This window comes from Asterias amurensis, chromosome 6 (genome assembly GCF_032118995.1).
Source record: "Asterias amurensis chromosome 6, ASM3211899v1".
Lineage (NCBI taxonomy): Eukaryota > Metazoa > Echinodermata > Asteroidea > Forcipulatida > Asteriidae > Asterias > Asterias amurensis.
In genome coordinates this window covers 19,945,234-19,966,373 of record NC_092653.1, presented here as the reverse complement: position 1 = coordinate 19,966,373, position 21,140 = coordinate 19,945,234, and the positions used below count along the sequence as shown (strand labels likewise).

At 37.7% G+C, this 21,140-nt stretch overlaps 2 protein-coding genes across 6 annotated transcripts in view; one reads left to right on the top strand and one right to left on the bottom strand.

Moving 5' to 3' along the window:
* The window catches only part of LOC139938005 (SEC14-like protein 2), a 45,608-nt gene extending 37,273 nt beyond the window's left edge, over positions 1–8,335 (top strand). For all 5 annotated transcript variants that reach the window (XM_071933344.1, XM_071933345.1, XM_071933343.1 and 2 more), the window contains 4 exons: positions 1,778–1,884; positions 2,656–2,798; positions 4,421–4,572; positions 4,980–8,335. In XM_071933344.1, the coding sequence (XP_071789445.1) occupies positions 1,778–1,884; positions 2,656–2,798; positions 4,421–4,572; positions 4,980–5,137 (560 nt within the window). In that variant the 3' untranslated portion in view covers positions 5,138–8,335. The remainder of the gene's footprint in view (positions 1–1,777; positions 1,885–2,655; positions 2,799–4,420; positions 4,573–4,979) is intronic.
* A 1,364-nt stretch (positions 8,336–9,699) lies between these two features.
* Positions 9,700–21,140, bottom strand: part of LOC139938004 (G protein-coupled receptor kinase 3-like) — a 72,459-nt gene continuing 61,018 nt past the window's right edge. Inside the window, exon 20 of the mRNA XM_071933341.1 lies at positions 9,700–19,695. Coding sequence (XP_071789442.1) covers positions 19,643–19,695 — 53 coding nt within the window. The 3' untranslated portion in view covers positions 9,700–19,642. The remainder of the gene's footprint in view (positions 19,696–21,140) is intronic.

The window sequence follows — 21,140 nt, the reverse complement described above, 5'->3', positions numbered from 1 at the left end:
CAAAACGCACATGGTGAATATTCCCGGGTTCCCGCCGTAGCATGATAGAGCGAGGCTTTCACTCGACACGTCGAGTGCATGCAAGTTACCAGGCTGGCCCGCTTGTCTGTTTCCAGTTGTGCGCGTGCGTAGTATTTTGTTGACCCACACGTTGAATATGTATGTGAGGTCACATAACTCAAACATGTACACGGACCAAGACATTTCTCCGGCGGTGAGTGGACTTATAAGTCAGGTGAGTCGTTGCGCGCGGTGTCGGTGAATTGGCCGCGGTGTGCGTGATATAAGATTTCTATTTAAACAAAACGGAAGGCAAAGGATTCCTTGGATATAAATCTTCGCACTGTTTCTTTATCACTGCTTCTGCAGACGAATCCTATGTTGAAACGATAGTCAATGCACTGTTTGAAGTTAATTTTTATTGCAACACGATCTCACTTACCTACAAATAAAGTAGGATATAACTTTGTCAATTTTTAAAACTGTTATTGGTTTTTTTCAGTATCACAACAATAAACGTATTTTCAGTTGTAACTTTCATCATAACACAAACAATAATGTGGTCCCACAAATGGGGTGCTGCCAGCTTACAAAAAGGAATGCTATCCTATAATAGATCATTTCAATTACGATCAATAGTGTACACTTCAATACATTTCCACTTTAATTACGACGCAACTCCCACATTGTGGCAGCTATACAAGAATGACTGATGTGCCGCCCGCCTGTCACTGCACATCGCCACAAAGAGGACCGAAAACAAGCACGGCCCCTTTGTGTGTATGCATGTTGTGATTGGCCGTTTGATGATTTGCCGTTGATGATTGGCCGGTAATAGTTCCATTCATAAAATCTTGGCTAGACTTCAGACGGATCGAGTAGAGCGGCTGCCCATTGTACAACAAATAGCTTGAACGTCTGACTCACGCTTCGAGGCTCGGGGCCCAGTCTAATCAAACGTGAACAACTTTTGTCAACAGAGGGCGATGCGATGCAGGGCAAAGTTCAACTATTTCTCGGTGTGCGTTGTCGACTGATCTTTGATTCACGGAGATTTTGTTGCCAAAGAAGTTCACAAAACATGGTCAACACAACCGATCATCAAATCGCAAATTCTTGAAAAGGGTTGTTGATGGAAAAAAAGTATAATTCAGGACTGATAGTGTGAGATAAAAAATCACCCGTAACGCGGCAGGTTTGAGGTTAGTTTTTCATGCGTTTTATTTGTGTTGGTCGCGGTTTATATGTCGTGCGGCATATACGCCGACACCTAAATATATTTTTTTCATATTTTGGGGAAGTGCGGTTTATACGCCGTGCGGTTTATAATCTGAAAATTAAGGTGATGGTCTAAATGGCTTGCTTGGTCACACTTAATAAATTCACAAAAATATTTCCCTTCACAATGACAAACACTGTGACTGTAATGAAAAGACACAGTCCCCACCCATACAACATGTTAACAATATTTGTACACCTGCATGGTTTTCAAGTCAACAGTCATAAATTGTCACTGAATTGGAAAGCACCATCATTAATTTACCGTCCACCCATTATGTGATGACTCAAATTAGTCACAGGGCTTATATAGAAGTATTTGAACTTGCACAACTACGGTAATTTAGTTTTGAGTTTTATGTGCATGGTTTCTGCACAAACTTTGCTTGATTGTATCCCATTATGCAAAGTTTGAAATGTGACTCCCATACAGAAGTACATGTACTTGACATTCAAGTGGATTGTCTGAGGCTAATTTGAAATATCTCTGTATTTACAGGTAATTGGAAAGAAACACTCTTAAAGCACATAGATGCTAATGAATTACCATTACATTGGGGAGGAGAAGCAAGAGGTCAAGCTGGAGATCCAAACTGTACTCATCAAGTAAGACCTTATTAAGAAACTTTAATTAGTGTTTCAGTGGTTACTGATACTTGTAACTAATTTTAGAAACTCAAATAATAAGTACAAGGCAGACACAAACATAACAATTATAAAGAAAGCTCAATTAGCATTTATGTTTACATTATGTAATTTATTACTCCATTACAAAATAAACTTTATCTCACAAAAACAATTGGAGTAAGACAATTACAAAGAACTGTGCTAACAGTCTATTGAACTGAATACTAGTCCTTGGAACAGGGCTCACTCCAGAGTAGTACTTGCGTTAGGCATAGAGGAAGGGTAGAACAGGCACGGGATATTTGCTCCACCCATTGGTCCAATACACGGTTGGAGGGCTGGATCAGACCCACTGGTATACTGCACTAGATGGCCATCAACTTCAAGAAGAACAAGCAAAGTGTTAATTCACTGCCTGTGGTGGTCAATCTAGAACCAGATGTTTTAAACCGTTAAAGGAAACAGTGCAAACTTAGCATCTCTGGCTGTCACTGCAATGGTGGGTGCACATACACTTTGAGCTTGTTGAATAAAATATCCATTGAGTAATAGCAGGACTCAATGGGGTAAAGACCAGCTGGACTGCTTCAAAATTGACATGGTGTGCACTACATACATTTTGTACATGTACCAAGTGCTGCTCATTATAGATGTTTAAACAAAAATAAAGAAACACCTGTAAAATAAAACATACATGTATGTAGCACTATACTTAGTTTACGTTATGCCTTGTATCTCTTCAAATTTCAGGTCATGTTAGGAGGTAAAGTTCCTGAGAGTTATTACATCAAAGATAGACATTTATCCAGTCAAGAGGTTTTAAAGTATGAACTATCCAGAGGAAGTAGTTTGGAACTGAAGTATGATGTTCATCAACCAGGGAGTGTTCTAAGGTTATTATCAGTTGGTATTGATTGACAAGAATGAATGACTGTAGGCATGTTTGAATAGTCATGCTTGTTACTATATGTTGGAGATAAGTTTGACATAGGTTGAAAGCATGTTACTCATAGGTTAAAAATTTGTTTTGGGTACGCTTGACTTTATCTGAACGTATGACGACTTACGACTAATTTACAAGTAAAGTGTGTGAAAGATCGTTTTACTTACCTACAACTTATGTTGAACTTATGAGACATGCTGGCATACGTAGAAAATGTATGTGCATGCACATAATTTCTCGATGACCTCACCTAACGTAAGACATATATACCAGCGTGTTTCAGCACGCTTTTAACTTATACAAAACTTACCCATAACTTATTCGACATACGCCAGTTTTTTGGGCAAAATGTTCAAACGTCGGCAAAAACTGGGTAAAAACGCCAAGGTGAGACAGCACATTTAGCAAGAAAAATGTGCATCCAGCCAAGGACTTGCATTGTTACATCATTAATTTTCTTACAGTAAGCATTGGAAGGTAAGCACACCTTTTTTGTGCTTACGATTAGCAGCCCTCTGAAATGGAAACACTGAATTAGCTTTTAAGCAGCTCTATGAAAGTAGGCCCTGGACAGGCTTAGCTATCCCAAATTGAGTGTTACTGCATTGTTTGACATTGATGTTACACGTACATGTACATGCAGAGTCTGCAGTTTGTGCTGCAACAATAATAATAATAATAGTGTAATATCAAAGTCTTATATATCGCAGGTATCTACCAAACAAGGTACTCAAGGCGCTTAGTATATACAAACTTACAGAAAGATAGGTTATTACAGTGATGAATTCTGAGACCCAACTATGTAGCACTTATACGTGTAAGGGTTTACAAGGTGCTGTGGCGCAGACAGCAGCTACAGCCAGGAACACCGCGGCGAACCCCTTCTCACTTCGATAAGTGCACTGGGTTCTTTACATGCGTTACACAACACATGGGACCAATGTCTTTACATCCCATCCAAAGGACGAAGCAATGGTTAAGTGTCTTGCTTAAGGACACAAGTGTCACGGCTGGGGATTCGAACCCACACTCTGCTGATCAGAAACACCAGAGTTTGAATTCGGTGCTCTTAACCACTCGGCTGCGAAACTTCCACAATAACTTTTACTCTGAAATGTACTCGGCTCAACATGAAGAGAAGCAGTGATGTTATGACCAAATTTTCAGCCTTCAATCTGATGACTCGGCCACTAAAACTTGAATTCAATGCACTAGTCTATCACAAATAAACTTCACCTGGCTCTTGCAAATTAATAACATATGTTTTAACTCATTACAATTGACATTCTAAAGTGTTTTTTTTTCCTCAAAGCAGTAGTGTATTTTTATTTTATTTGTTATTATTGTTGATATATTTCATGAACAATCTATCAGGTGGATTCCAGTTTACAATGAACAAGAATGACAAATCTGGTTTATTAGTCACCTTTGTGACTTGATGGTGGAAACTAGTTTTAGTAGTAAATCTTTAATTGTCAACTTGCATAAGACATTGAAATTCAACTCATATAATCTGTGTAATGTCAGCAACAATGTACTGTTTAAATCTTGTTGTGTGATTTCTCTCTATAGATATGAGTTTCATACCAAGAAAAATGACATAGCATTTGGAGTGCAGAGAATTGCAGAGGATGGTGGTAGAGTTGATGTATTACCAATACAACGCTATAATTGTCATATGGTGTGGGAGGATGGAGAGATAAGCTTGCAGTTACCTGGACAATGTAAGAAGTTACAGCAATCTCATTATTAAAGGCACACGTTGCCTTGGATCGGTCGAGTTGGTCTTTGAAAAGCGTTTTGTAACAAGAAAGTTTTGAGAAAGAAGTAATTTTTCACGAATTTAATTTTGAATTTGAATTTGAGGTCTTGAAATCATACATCGAAAAGCACATAATTTTGTGTGACAAGGGTGTTTTTTCTTTCATTATTATCTCGCAACTTGGACGACACTACCAATTGAGCTCAAATTTTCACAGGTTTGTTATTTTATGCATATGATGGGATACACCAAGTGAGAAGACTGGTCTTTGACAATTTCCAATAGTGTCCAGTGTCTCAATCAACAAGTTATTTTATAATTGATGAACTTTTGCCATGACTAAACTGTTGGTGCCTTTTTGTTTTGTAGATATAGTGATATTTGATAACAGTTACAGCTGGACCAAGAGCAAGAAGATGATGTATTGGGTGGAGCTTTTACAACCTGCTGATGAGGACCCTGATAAAGAACCCAAATTCCAGGAAGCTGTCAGTGATAGTCTGCAGGATATGGACATCTTTGAATGACCCTCTAAAAAAAACATCCCAGGCCTGGATCTAGTATTACACTCTTGCCATAGGAAGTTAAAATCAAATCAAATCTATAGCTTGTTAGTGATTTGAAATATCAAACCAGATATAATTGGTTATGTATAAATGCATACAAAATGATTGACCATTGACCATTGACCAATGAACCTGGTGTCGATTTCACCAAACTCTTCCTAACTTAGGATTAATCTTAGGACTTAAGTTCAGTTCTGTATCCATAGCAATGGACGCATTGAACCTATCCTAAGCTAGGATGGGTTACTCGTCCTAACTTGAGATAGGATTTATCCTGGCTTTCTTGAAATGGGCTGCTGGTTGATAACCTCTAGTAAATGGGCTGCTGGTTGATAACCTCTAGTAAATGGGCTGCTGGTTGATAACCTCTAGTAAATGGGCTGCTGGTTGATAACCTCTAGTAAATGGGCTGCTGGTTGATAACCTCTAGTAAATGGGCTGCTGGTTGATAACCTCTAGTAAATGGGCTGCTGGTTGATAACCTCTAGTAAATGGGCTGCTGGTTGATAACCTCTAGTAAATGGGCTGCTGGTTGATAACCTCTAGTAAATGGGCTGCTGGTTGATAACCTCTAGTAAATGGGCTGCTGGTTGATAACCTCTAGTAAATGGGCTGCTGGTTGATAACCTCTAGTGAAGGACAGCCCATGTGTATTTCTTATTGTTACAATGAGCGAGTTCAGAATTCAACTTGAATCAACACACTACTAAACCTTTCCGTTTAGTACAACAGCCTGTTAAGTCAAGTGCCTCTACTAAATACAAACATTTACTTGAGTTTGACATGAGAGGAGTTGCTTGTTAAAACAAGACTTATATTTGCCTGTAGTAGCCAAGTCAACTCAGATAAACTAGATGTGAAGTGGTCCTAAAAATAAACATAGAGGGGTTATGGTTGATGGATCAAAAAGAGCAAATATCATGATTTCATACTGAAACATATATATCCAATATGTAAGACGCTCTTGTTAACGCTAGATGAATGCTTTGTACTTACTGCTTGGACTGTAAGAAAGGGTCACAGTAGGCTCATTAAAAAAAAAAATTAATAGTCAAAGGTATTTTGAAAAGTTGTGTTTTTGACCAACCAATTTTGTACACTTTTTAGAGCCAAGCGTTTTGCACTCATACAGTGGGCAATAAATGTCGTCATGACGTCACACAATGTTTTGTCCCACCTAGTTCATTACAAGTTATCACACAATGTTTTGTCCCACCTAGTTCATTACAAGTTATCACACAATGTTTTGTCCCACCTAGTTCATTACAAGTTATCACACAATGTTTTGTCCCACCTAGTTCATTACAAGTTATCACACAATGTTTTGTCCCACCTAGTTCATTACAAGTTATCACACAATGTTTTGTCCCACCTAGTTCATTACAAGTTATCACACAATGTTTTGTCCCACCTAGTTCATTACAAGTTATCACACAAGCGCGAGTGGAATACGGAAAATTTAGCGCTCCTGCGTCCCATATTCAATGAGGCCAAAGGCCGAGTTGGATATGGGACGCAGACGCGCTATACTTTTTCGAAGTCCACGAGCGCGCGTGTAATAACTAATTTTTCTTCCAGTCTCACGTGCAACGCGCAAAGTTTAAAATTTCAGAATGTTATTTCGTGACGAACAGCTTGCACGCACACAAGAGTTTAGAATGTAATTTTTGCACTGTCCGTATACGGAGCGTGACGCATTGACACTCACAATACGCACTGTGCAATAAAAACAGGAAGTAGTATATAAAACAGAGGAAGTAGTATATATGTTTTTATCCCCCTAGTAGTTCGAACATCTGATTTGTGGGTTAGCGCGTACTGGAAGATAAATATATATATGTATACAAGTATATAAATCAAAATTGATGGATAAATATTTGTTGAAATACAGTGGTCTCATGATTGGCTAAAACCAAGTCAATTATTATTATTATTTTTTTTTAAACTATTTACATATTTGTTACCTAGCTTTTATTACATTTTGACATCAGTTCATGACCTACGAGTACCAAGCTTTGATATGGTACATGTTTAAAACTTTACAAATAAGACATATCTGATAAGAAAACCTTTGCAAATTGGGCTAAACAAAGGCTCTTCGTTCAACTATAATGCTGAAACCCTAACTTCTGATTGTTGCTTTTTAAACACACAGTATTATAAACACATTCTCTTTTGCTGACAGAAATGTCATGTTTGTTTGTTTAGAATCGGTTTATCCTTTATTCTGTAGATGACAAGTGTTGTGATTTTCAGTTTGTTTGAAATGACCAATTTTATTGATGCATTCTCTTTGTACACAGGGATATCAAGTTGGGTGTTTTTTTTATCACAACAATAACTGTTGTTGCACTTTAATTGAAACTGTCCTTCTGCAGAGGAGTTTCATTCTTCATACACAAAACATACGACAAGCAATAAGAATATGAGTTGATCTAAATTTTGAACCTTAAAACAATGTTTCAAACTATTTCTTTGTGAGTTGTGGTAGCGGGGTTTTTGTTGTTGTTATACATTAATTTGATGAGGCTTTTATTTAGGCTTGTACAGTGTGTGTATGTTTGTATCAGGAGTCTGCTATATACACAAAGTGTTCCATCCACAAGAATGACAAGCCGTACTGGAGCAATGTAAGATCATTGGTTCCTTTTTGCATTGATTATGCCATAACAAAATAAGGTGCCAGGTAGTACATGTAGGTATCAAGATCTTTTAAGAACAAAGCTCACATCTTAATGGTTGTGAAAGATGAAAGAAAACAAAATTCTCCAGACTTGCTGAGGTAATTTCACTGACTACCAGTCAATGAGAAGAGCTATTTTCCTTAGGTAACTTTGTACTCCCATGTGACGGGTCGTTTGGGGTTAACTCCGTACTTTCCAGTGTTGTCATAACCAGTTTTTCATTCCTTTGTTAATTGTCCGTAGCTTTTACTCTTTGTATGGTGCTGTGGCTCTAATCGCCTTGTTTTGTTAATGTTAAAGAGACAATTCAAAATTGTGATATATTTTTAAGGTTTTTTTCCATGAAATAATGACGAGTGCAATGGAAGCTTTTAGTAAGTCATACTACAATGTAATGAGAACAGTCCTTGCTCTAAGATCAACTACTCAATCATTTTATCTTTAAGATCATAGAGCAAGGGTAAGTGAAAACATATTTTTAATCTTTATTTTAAATCTACATGTACTGTTTTCAACAGTTTGTGTCTGAACACAAAAGTTTTTTCATCTGCTTGTCAGAAAAAACCACCAGCCAGTTTAATGTGCCTTTTGCTCTGCTCTATGGATGGGAAGCAGTGGTTGAAGAAACTATGCCAACATCCACTCCTTGCTCACCGACTTCACTAAGTTAGCCCATTGATAAACACAGCACCTTTGCAATGTTGAACACTATGGTCTAATTTATTGAAAGCAACTAATCATTTATCCCTGTTATTGATACTGGCAATGTTAGAGTACTGTACGTTTGATAGCATTGCAACAGCAGTATTTTTGTGAGGTGTATGTGTGGTTGCAACCTTGAACAGAATAAATGAATGATTGATTTAAGAAAAGCTGACCATCCTCTGATACTTGCAGGATGTGAAGCAGTGGCTCTTGACAATGTTAACAAAATCAGTATTGCGTTAAGATATGCAAAACCACACTAATAGCAAGTTCTATCCCAAGATAACTGTGCACTATTGTCAACCATTTGGCGATTTTGCTTGGTACCCAGGAAGTATTTAATTCATAGGTTACCATTGACTAGTAGTTGACAATTGACGCTGGTCACCCTTGCCCCTAGTTGACTAGTAGTTGACAATTGCCGCTGGTCGCTCTTGCCCCTATAGTTGCACAGAGTGGACCTTTTCAGTTGTAATAGATAGTTAAAAGGGTTTGGATATACATGTGTATGTATATATTTATTTATCTTGAATAGCTATGGTATGTAAGTTTTAAAGATATTTTAGACACGGTTTTAGAATGTGTTTTATATAAACATATATGAGTTATTTTTATTATTCTAAATTATTTTTTAAGTTGATGGGATTACGCAAAAAAGGGAAAAAATAAAAGTATTCAGTTTGTTTTGCAACTACATGTATTATCTTGATGTGATGAGATAAGACATGCTTCCCAGCGGTAATAATCTTCTGTTTTTTTAACAATGGTAGTCAATGGTTATTCTAAAAACCCCTTTAGTATTTCAAAGGGCTTTCAAACAGTTTTGTAGATTCTATGTAGTAATGTATAACTTCAGTTGAATTATTCATTCTGTATAACTGAAGTTAAACATCACTCGGTAACAAAATTGTTCAAAAGTGCTTTTTATTGTTTTAAATGGTTGATGGAAGTATGGAACTAAATTTAAAGATATTTTCTAACAAAACGAGGTCCTGCATGGTACTGTGGCGTTGTAAATGTATGCCATTGATATGCAAGGATTAAAGGAATAAAGATATTCACATGTAAAATGAAATTTGACTTTGATGTATTTATGTTTCAAAGATACTAACATTAATAAGCAAACTTTGTTATCTACAAATTAGTCCCCCCAAAAACATTAAATTTGTGTTGCTATATAATTTTGCAGTATTTTCCTTATGAAGCTGTACACTTTTAATCATTAGTCATTACTCGGAGATCCTCGTACTTGGTACTTGGCTGTTGGTACTCACTTGGGTAACCTTGCTTGGCATTTTTGTACAGCACAGTCCGCTCCTTAATTGAGGTTGACAAAGAACAGGAAAGGTCATAAATTGCTGTTGTGTACAACGAATAAGATCAGAACCCAAAGTAACGTGACTTAGGAGTTTCCATAAATTCCAACTCCAACAACGACTTGCCCATTTTGCTGTATATTTCTGATTTTATTAAAATATCAATGATGTCCTCTAAGATTTGAAGAACAATATTTTGACTATTCTCCATTAAGTGACACATATTGGTTCTTGTCATAATTCTTGAATTATATTCAGTTGACAATTGGTGAGATGACACTTTTCAATCTGATAAAACGTTATATCTAAACGCCTGAGAAGCTACAATAATGACAAACAAAAACCATTATGATCCCAAATACACAGAAACAATGACATGTCTTATTAAATATAAACTCCATAAAATCTATCTTCTCCAAACCAGCAACCAGCAAGCAGTATCTACATGTTATACCGCTACAATAATATATCATTTAGAACTTCATACTTGGAAAAATAATTTAGTTTAAATTATTTAATTTTTTTGAGAAACAAATATAGTTACGTGAGCCATTTATTTAGTCTATGTTTACATGAAGTACATTATAAGTAAGCCAAGGTGCGTACATTTTAAATAGGTAATGATTTTAAGAATAATAATCTGCAGTTTCGGCATTCTTTAATCTACCCAACAAAAGAATCAACTGCAAATGTACTCTTACGAGTTTGAATTAAGGGTCAATTTCTAAAACAACCTGTAATGGACACTGTAATGTACATGTATGCTGCCCAAATAGTCCACCATGCCAGAACACCGCAGCAAAAGAAATGTAAGTTTCTTATTTTGTGAATGACACAACAAACTGTACATGTAAAGACATGTACATGTACATCTCCCATTGAAAGGATATAGCAACTATGGTAAAATGTCTTGCTCAAGACAGTGCCATGTAGTCTGATAACAACCCAACTGGTGTCTGTTTACTTTGTCCACAATGACATACATTTCTTTTCAGTACTCAACTGGTAGAATCGATGGCTTTACAGCAAAACTAGAGTGGAAAATAAAGAGTATAGTTAAATTTCACAAGCGAGAATGGGACAGGGACAAATACCTCGAGTCTAAGAAAAAACTACACTTTTTGAAATGGCTGCCGAATAAAAAGTAAATGATTCTGGGGAAAAGGTTTAGGTGTATGGATAGCTTATGGTCTCAACTTTCATATGACATCAAAAAGTCCCAACATAATTCATCCCTGGGTGGGCACTGCTCACTTTTGTGAAGGGTATGCAAATAGACTGCGCAGGAATTAGTCTTCCCTTTGTGAGAATTAGTCTTCACTTTGTAGCTTACAAAATTCAATCCAAGATGTCGGTTACTTCAGGGCCCAAATTCATAGAGCTGCTTAACGGTCAATTTTGTGCTTAAAGCCATTATACACTTTCGGTAAACAGTATTGTCCAAATCCCACACTTCGTGTATCACAACTTATACATAAAATAACAAACCTGTGAAAATTTAGGCCCAATCGGTCTTCGGAGTCTGGAGAAAATAACGGTAAAACCCACTCTTGTTTCCGCGCGTTTTGCCGTGTTCATGACACATGTGTTTAAAATAAATCTGTAATTCTCGCTATCGAGAATTGATATTGTTTTAATGTTTTCTCAAAAAGTAAAGCATTTCATGGAACAATATTTCAATATTTCATATTTCTTTCACCATGACCTTCTGTAAACCCTGTAAGTTATTTGTACGGTAAATCTGTGAACTTCTATTTTTTTTTCTGTACTGAAAGTGTATAATGGCTTTAACGGGCGCACCTAACAATTTTTAATTTCATAGCCTTGGTTAAGCAATGTTTTTTGCTTAAAACGTCAAGCAAGCAAGCAAAAAGGGTCCTTAAACCCCCATCTCTGCTTGAAGGCTGATCGAGTGGGCACTATTGGTAATTACTCAAAATAATTATTAGCATAAAACCTTTCTTGGTAACGAGTAATGGGGAGAGATTGATAGTATAAAACATAGAGAGAAACGGCTCCCTCTGAAGTGAAGTGTTCTCGAGAAAGAAGTAATTTTCCACGAATTTGATTTCGAGACCTCAGATTTGGAATTTGAGGTCTCGAAATCAAGCATCTGAAAGCACACAACTTCGTGTCACACGGGTGTATTTTTCTTTCATTATTATCTTGCAACTTCGACGACCGATTGAGCTCAAACTTTCAAAGGTTTGTTATTTTATGCATATGTTGAGATACACCAACTGTGAAGGCTAGTCTTTGACAATTACCAATAGTGTCCAGTGTCTTCAAGCACCAAGCGCAGGGCCCAATTTCATAGAGTTGTCATAACGGTCCGATTTTGTGCTTATTAGATGCACCTAGCAAACTTTTAATTTCATAGCCTTGCTTAAGCAAGGTTTTTTGCTTACAAAAAGGGACCATTAAAGCCTCTATTTTGCTTAAGCACCCTATTCACATAGCGCATAAGTGCAACATCATTGCAAACGTTGGTGTGCCGGTATTGTACGTGTGTTTGTATGGTAGGTGTAGCGAAGTAAACCATGACAGGTGTCTAAAGCTTCAGAAATGTTGTACAATGTATTATCTTCATCTTCATTACTCTCATCAAGCAAGGAAGTGTGTGAACCTTTCAAGGGGCGCTGTGAAGCATTGCAAATAGTACATGTAAGACAGAGAAGGCAATGTTTTTTTTATTGCCACTCTACATTTAAATCACCCGCCATTTTGTCAGTAAGGGGGCTACCTTCTTATTTTTGCTTCAACAAACGATCTAAAATCATGCGCGCGTAGAATTTTCCCATAGAATTGTATATTTTATTATTTGGCAGCCATTTCAAAAGTGTATAGGTTTTGTTTAGACACCCGGTATAGCGCTTCTGCATCCTGTATTCAAGATAGCCCATTTAACACAGATGGGCTATGTTTGTCTTTTTTCCACAATCACACATGTGATAAAACTTTGACAAGCAAACGTAACACGCATCTTAAAATAGTGCAATATGTTGAGTTAGAACAGCGCCATACACATAGAGTTATAGTTCTTAAAAGAATTAGAGGGCGCACTGGCCTATATACGTGGCCCGGCATGCGCGCATAGCGTGTGTTTACGTGGCCCGGTGTTCTGCAATTTTGTAAATTGACAAAACAGCATCACTAAGCATTACATGGTGTTAAAGACACAAACTCTTTATTTTCTTTTAAAATACCCATTAAATCTGCCTTTCGATACCAGAAAAGCAGATGGCCATTTTTCGTCCTCCATATTTACCCACCGTCTGCTGAAAGTCATCCATTGCTTTTTAAAATATCCACTCCTTTAAAACTACACGAACAAAATAATGTAACTTCATATCAAGTTGCCACACCAGGAAAAGGTGAAGCACAAAATATACATTATGACATAAAAGAGATCTTTTCTAAATGATTGTTAATAAATACTGGTCGAGTATATGGGTCCTGCCTACTGTTTGGTCAATTCTTAACATATACATATACATGTATTTCATTAATCAATCTCATTTCAGAGTGAATTATAAGACAAATCAACACACTTGTGATAATTTCAAAAGAAATTCATACAATGTATTTAATGTGAAACTAGGGAGATATTTCATTGACCATTTAAAACGTGTTTCAGCAACGAAACTACATGTATGACTGAAATGCAGATCACATTGGCTGCTACCCCTGATTGATGCTTCCAGTTTGTCACATTGGCTGCTACCCCTGATTGGTGCTTCCAGTTTGTCACATTGGCTGCTACCCCTGATTGGTGCTTCCAGTTTGTCACATTGGCTGCTACCCCTGATTGGTGCTTCCAGATTGTCACATTGGCTGCTACCCCCGATTGGTGCTTCCAGTTTGTCACATTGGCTGCTACCCCTGATTGGTGCTTCCAGTTTGTCACATTGGCTGCTACCCCTGATTGGTGCTTCCAGTTTGTCACATTGGCTGCTACCCCTGATTGGTGCTTCCAGTTTGTCTTAGTATACATGTAGCATTGTACATGTTTGTATGGGGGTTTCATGTTTGTGTTAGTATGGCAATGCATGGGGGTTGCATGGGGGTTACATGTAGATCTACATGTAGCTTTGAAATGTCAGTTGGATCATGGAGGTAGTACCTCCATGGTTGGATAAACACCTACTATGTACAAGATGGCACAAAGCTGGTTCTGCAAATATGAATTTGCAAAAATTTGCAAAGAAATGAGCTTATAGTTAAGTTTTTATGCATAAGTAACTTGATGACTTCATGATGACATGAGTATGTCCTTTAATTGACCAGAGCAGACTTGAACCTATTAATCTCCAAGCACTCTCCCAATGTTGCCCATATCTTTGGTTGGGGATGCCTCAGAAGCCATTCAACCTGTAACTGCTGTTAGCCGGTGATCTGTATACAAAGACCTACATGTATAAAGCGACAGCACAGGGATCATGGCTCAAGTCATGGTCAAACTCAAGTCAATTTGTCTTTGTTCAACCCAAAATTATTTTAACATTTACCCAGTCAGTTTACCATGTGGTTTATTACCTGTCATTAAGATGTACATGTAAGCATCAAATTAATGCATTGGATGTCAGTTGCAGATGGCATGGGAGTATTACATTGCAACTGATACCCCATGGTAGGAGTACTAAATGACACACCCATGGTGCTTGAGTACCAACTGACAGTTCCAGGAGTACTAACTGCAGACCATTTGGTGTAAGAGTACTTAACTCACAGGCCCCCATGGTACCCTTTGGTGTAGGGGTGGGGCTAGCCCTGGCGGCCTTACACTTTTGTAATACTACAGTGACGTCCTGGATATCAGGGTCCATTTCTGGGGCGGAAAATTTTAAAAGCTTCATAATCTTCATAACCCAAATCTTACCTGCAAGAAAGCACTAATTTCAACAGATTCACACTCCATGGCAGCATATATTTTTCTGCGGTGGGTTTTGATCGTCATATATTCTTCAAAAATCCGTCATTTTCATGAAATAATGCAGCTCCCAACGTTAAGGAATTCCCTTTTTTTTTCGTACTCTCAGTCTGCCGTGTGTACGCAAGACGCGCAAATCTTGCGTTGCGTTTGCGTGTTAACGCTGTGCAGTCAAGATACGGTGACCAAGAATTCATGCGTCTTGCATCTTGCACGCGAATGTATACGGGTACGTACGGCAACAGACAACACTGGGAGAAAACGGGAATTTTTTTACATTGGGAGCTGCATTAGTTCACGAAAATGAAGGATTTGTGAGGAATATACATGTATGAGGACCAAAACCCACCGCAGAAAAATGTATGCCGCCATAAATGTGAATCTGTTGAAATTGGTGGCTTGTTGCAGGTAAGATTTGAGTTATGAGGCTTTGAAAATTTTCCGCCCCAGAAAAGGGCCCCAATAGTAGGACTCTGTATCTGTGTACAGAGGATTAGAGTCCTATATAGGGCTAGGGTGGGGCCTACTAACTGACACTCCCCATAGACTTCAATGTAAGGTGTAACTAAGACATTGACCCAATTGACCCGTCACAATAACCTTAGTTGTGTCGATATTGGCAGCCAATTCCCTTAGTTGTGTTGTTATTGGCAGCCAATAACCTTGTGTCAATATTGGCAGCCAATAACCTTGTGTCAATATTGGCAGCCAATAACCTTAGTTGTGCCAATGTTGGCAGCCAAAACCGAGCCAATATTGGCAGCCAATAACCTAGATGTGCCAATATTGGCAGCCAATTCCCTTAGTTGTGTTGTTATTGGCAGCCAATAACCTTGTGTCAATATTGGCAGCCAATAACCTTGTGTCAATATTGGCAGCCAAAACCGAGCCAATATTGGCAGCCAATAACCTAGATGTGCCAATATTGGCAGCCAATAATGTAGATGTGCCAATATTGGCAGCCAATTTTAGTTGTGCAAATATTGGCAGCCAATATCTCTGTGTGTTTTAGCGTATTGAACACTTTGAGGCGACACAGCATTTTCAATGTAGGTAGATGCAATGAGTGTGTCACATTGCTCCGCCATTAATACTGCTATCAAAAATGCTTTGTTAACATTCTCTCCCTGTATTCTATAGCTCTTTTTTTAATCATTTTGATATTGAACTTTGTACGAAGGTAACAGACAGTGATTATAATATATTACTATTAAATTTATAAATGCTATATTTTACAAAAGTAATGAAAAATATATGACAAATTTTGCAACATATATAGTGTATACAGGTACTAGTTATTTTTGGGCAAGTAAAAACTACTTTACTATTTTAAATAGTAACTACCCTGCGAAAATAAATTAAAATAGGGTAAAATAAAAGAACAGGAATATTCTAAATGTAGTTTACATAATGTCTTTCCTGACTATCATCTGGATGAAAGATAAGTGCTGCATATAACCACATTTAGTACCAAACACACATATCCTTGAAGTTTGATTGGTAGGACACTCGTTTTATGTTATCCTTTATTTTGCCATGAAAATTGGCACTACACTCTACAAAATTCAATACGGGAACCTATAATGGATAATTATTGGACACTTCGCAGATTTGCTTCCAAAAGGATAATTCCCGCCCAATTGTCCGAACGAGGGAATTATGTCGTGCCACATGGCATCCAAAAGGAGTCATCCGTGTTGTTTAGAAGGGTTTGAGTGTGAGGTGAACAAGTTTCTGTGTCTTTTTTGTTGTTGTCTATCCCTGGTTATTGTGAAAACAGTTTTTTTAAAAAGGATCTGAATGTGAGTTATATACAACAAATACTGAAAGCATTTTGTATAGAATGCAAATTGTGGAATTCTGGCTCTTCCAATTATAGTCCAAAAAATTTGAACGAAGTTTAAGGATCCTCATTCGGGTGACATGAGGCAATTTACAACCAATTAGTTTGACAATAAGCTTTAATAAAAATGATTTACAAAATAGTTACAAACTTCAGACTTCCACCAAATTTTCTTGGCTGCAGTGATCTACTCTTAGACCAATTTCTTTTGAGCAACCAAAGAAGTGGGCCATTGCATGAAGTGCCTTGCATGAAGTGCCTCAATCTCTACCAAGTCAAGGTAGAAACTTTACAAAAATAATATTTTTTTTTATTTGAATTTTTATTTCATCATAATTGTTATCAAACACCTTGACTTACAACCGTGCCAGTAAACTAACATTGTTCACCCTGACACCAGATTTCTAAACTGGCTTCAAGTCAACTTAAGTAAGTTTAATATTGCTAACACCTTTATATTACTTGATACAGTACACTCAAATCAACTACATCAGATCATCTGCTCTTTCTCTTACAAAACATTATAAACAGGGAGAAAAACACCTATAGTCTCCATATTGGCAAAAATATAATGTTTTTAGTTTCAATTATTCTCTGTCATAGAGGCAACTTACAAGAAATCAGTTCCAGGCATCGCCAACAAGAAAATTGTAATTCACATTTCAGTTTTTCTCATTATTTTCTTGGGATAGTGAGTTACATGTAGAAGATCGTCTCTTGTACTGCTGAAGTGCTACTTGTGCCTGCATACAGTGCAGTTGGTCAACTCCAAGTTGTCTGACAAAATTGGCCAGTGTGACACGGTTGATAGGCAAAATTGGCCAGTGTGACACGGTTGATAGGCAAAATTGGCCAGTGTGACACGGTTGATAGGCAAAATTGGCCAGTGTGACACAGTTGGTAGGCAAAATTGGCCAGTGTGACATGGTTGATAGGCAATAAGCCTGGCCCCAATTCATGGAACTGTTTGAACAGAAAAACCATTCTTATAAATATTCAGCTAATAGCCAGACACCAGTACATGTGACATGTATCTTGCTGGGTAAACATCATTTTGTTTCACTGAGCTTTTAGTGCTTGAAGCAGCTCCATGATATTGGGTCATGTTGTACATTTTAATGTGGATGCTAGCCTTGCTCAAGGCAGTCGCATTATTCGCTCCGAAAAGACGCCGCTGTAAACCCACCTGTATTCACTGTGCGTGGTGCGTGTAATCACATCGCATGGCCAACCCGTATACACACTGTCACATCGTACGACTACTGTGCACACAAGTCATCTGCACTCGTACCACTAACCGCATGCGGAGGCCGTCACGCCGACAGCCTTGTCAGGTCTGTAACTTCCGGGTTTAATGTGTTTCATGAAAAAAAATTCCACTATTGGAAAAGATGGGGGGCTCTCAGATATGCTAGTATGCAGCTCATGAATATGTATATCTTTTGTCAGACCTATCAGACAACAAAGGATGTGAGGCAAATGAATTATTAATTTTGACGTCCAATCACGCACTTCCCTTATCATGACCTTTGTACCCTATCATGCTCGCTGAGCGTCCGTGGTGGTGGTGTGTGATGTAAACATGTCTCGTCTTTCGCGGGCATTATGGTAATGAGCTGACCGCTGGAACTCTTCGCTTATTATAGTAAGGAGGTCAGTGGCTTCAACACAGACCCTACAAGGCTGTCGGCCTGATGGCCGACGCATGCCGATAGTGAACGGGGGCATCGTGTCGTGCGATGTAGTTACATACATTTTACGCACAGTGAATACGGGTGGGTTTTTATACAGTGGCGGTCTTTTTTCGGAGTGAATAATTCGACTGCCTTGAGCAAGGCTATGTGGATGCCTCTGCAGAAAATAACACATAGGGCATTATGAACATGTGGATATCTGGCTCGATACTGATGAATAGTTCATTAATGCTAACACTAGACATTTTGAATCCCCTACCATTTCATCATTTTAATTTATATTGAAACTATACATGATTTAATAGACGTTTGACTGTATTACAACTACAACATACTTATTAAAGCTACATACTTGTATTGCAAATTGAAATATTACACTATTGCATACATCAAATGCCTCCCTAACCATTTCCAGCAATTTGGGGTCAATTCATGACTTCCAATTTGAGGACAGCATATGCGGGTCAGATACCAATGTAGTAAAAACTATTGCTACAAATGTGCAACCTGTTTTACTACTGAGTGAAATATCTCTCAAGTGCAACAGTTGTTAGAGTGAAAGGTTCTGCACATGTCTGTACATTTAATTTGCAGGTGTTCTAGAAATATTGAAAAGCTAACTCATAAAGCTATCATGACAGAATCTTGGGACATGATGGTAGATGATGCAATTATAACCTATTATTTATACATTTAGGTTCAATTTATTCCACCAACAGACCCCACATTACATATTGACATCATTTTATTGCAAGCTTATGCCAACCAGACACACAGCCAAGTTTTACCTTAGGGAGCAATTGAGCGGAGTCACCTTGATATACCCATGGGTATCATCCTTAATCACCACCCCAATAAGCTCCCCATTCTCTACCATGTAGTATGTCTATCATTTGTGGATTTGGATGATTTTGTTTATCCATCCTGCTGCTTCTTGTGAGGCAGCTTGTTTTTGAAGATTACACAAATGTCAATCTAATGTTGGAAAGAGTGGCTTACAGTGTAGTTAGGACTTGTGGTGCCTGGGGCAATGTTAGAGAATATGCCCCATCACTAACTTTCAATTTCTCTGAAATATAAGCTGTGACCACGACAACCACCCCCTACACTGCTCCCCCTCACAGGTTTTCTAAATCAGAAAAATCCTTGTATGCAACTCTCTGAGTTTGGTTGATGATACATGTATCCATGGGTCAATGGAGTAACTTCCTTTGTTAGCATTGATGCTATGAATCCAATCAGTTCAGGCTGAAGGAGTTACTCAGGAATTGCCCACTGGTAGTAACACATGATGTTAGCTCACTTGTGCATGCAGTACTGCACTCCGTCTATTCACATTGTATGCACCTACAAACAACAATAAAAAGAAGGAGAGCATAAGACAAAATCATGAAAATTACAGAGTACTAGTCATTTTATATCACAAAAATACATTTGAAAAAACTTGTTTGGATGTTTTGAAGCGGGCAGTGCAGTATGCCCTCAGTCATTGGGTTCATCTGTTCAGCTCTATCTATCTATGCACTGACCAATCACAACCCAGATAGCACACCCACATTTAATTCCCATTGCAAATTGTTAACAAGCTTTTGGATGGCCGTCTCCATTTGGTGCGTTGCCAGATCAGTGCTTCACAGACTAAGACTAATGTGGCTGCGTTTGAATCAAATGCTTTGGTGGTTCTCATTGGTCTTATAAAGGAGGCATCACTTGATCATGACAAATAATACATAATGGGCACATCAATGGAAACATTATAGTAAAGAATTCTCCTGTGGTAGTTTTGTACGGGCATAGAGACAATACAACACTAACTCACGTCCAACTCATCACACTGTTATACATCTAGACCATTTGATATTAGCTTTCTACTTGGGAATAGTAACAACCACGCGCAGTTGACTTGAACATGTTTGAAATATACAAGTATAAGGTTACAATTGATTACACTTCCTAATGTATAAACAGGATTTCAAAGTCACACAAAACCATAAGCCTATCTTACATGCCATGCAAACAATTCATGCCACCATCTTTACTCCAAAACAATCAAGAAGAAAAACGGAAACATCTTAAATGCAGATCAATAAAGAGAAAGCTGTATTTATGTGATTATTCAGTCATTATGTTTACATCTAAACAATAAAGGGTTCTGATTGGAAACAGACAGATACAGATATGCATCGATGCTCATCATGACAACCAGTGGTTGGGTTGATTGGGTTGGGTGACATGAGTGTACTATCTACATGAATGATCATGTCTTAATGCGCATACTCCATGTTTATGATTCACTTGCCAGGTTTGGATTCCAATACTATCTACTAACTATAATGCCTAATACTTATTCACCCCCCCCCCCTTTTTATTACATGTGTCTGGTTCTAAATGGATTAAGGGAATGTCTTAACTTCCAATAATAATGAGATAACTGCATACAAAAATTGAAATATTTTTCAACTTCCAATATGAAAAAAAAGAAACAACATTCAAAACAATCAGTAGCCATGTAAAGTATTTTAAAATTCATAATTGTATGTCAAAATCCAAGACAAAAAACATCTGAACTTTTGAATCATGTACATGTATGTATAATGAATATCAAACTAGCCTTCATTGCATAAGACTTTTGTTGTTAGTTACAAAGACTAATAATTTGTCATTGGGTTAAGTGTTTGTGCACACCTGCGTGATGCAGAATGATTACTTGCTGACCAATAAGGATTCTCTTCTTATTCAATGACACATTGTTGTCACTCAACCACTGTGTTACCTGAGCAGATCAAAGTTAT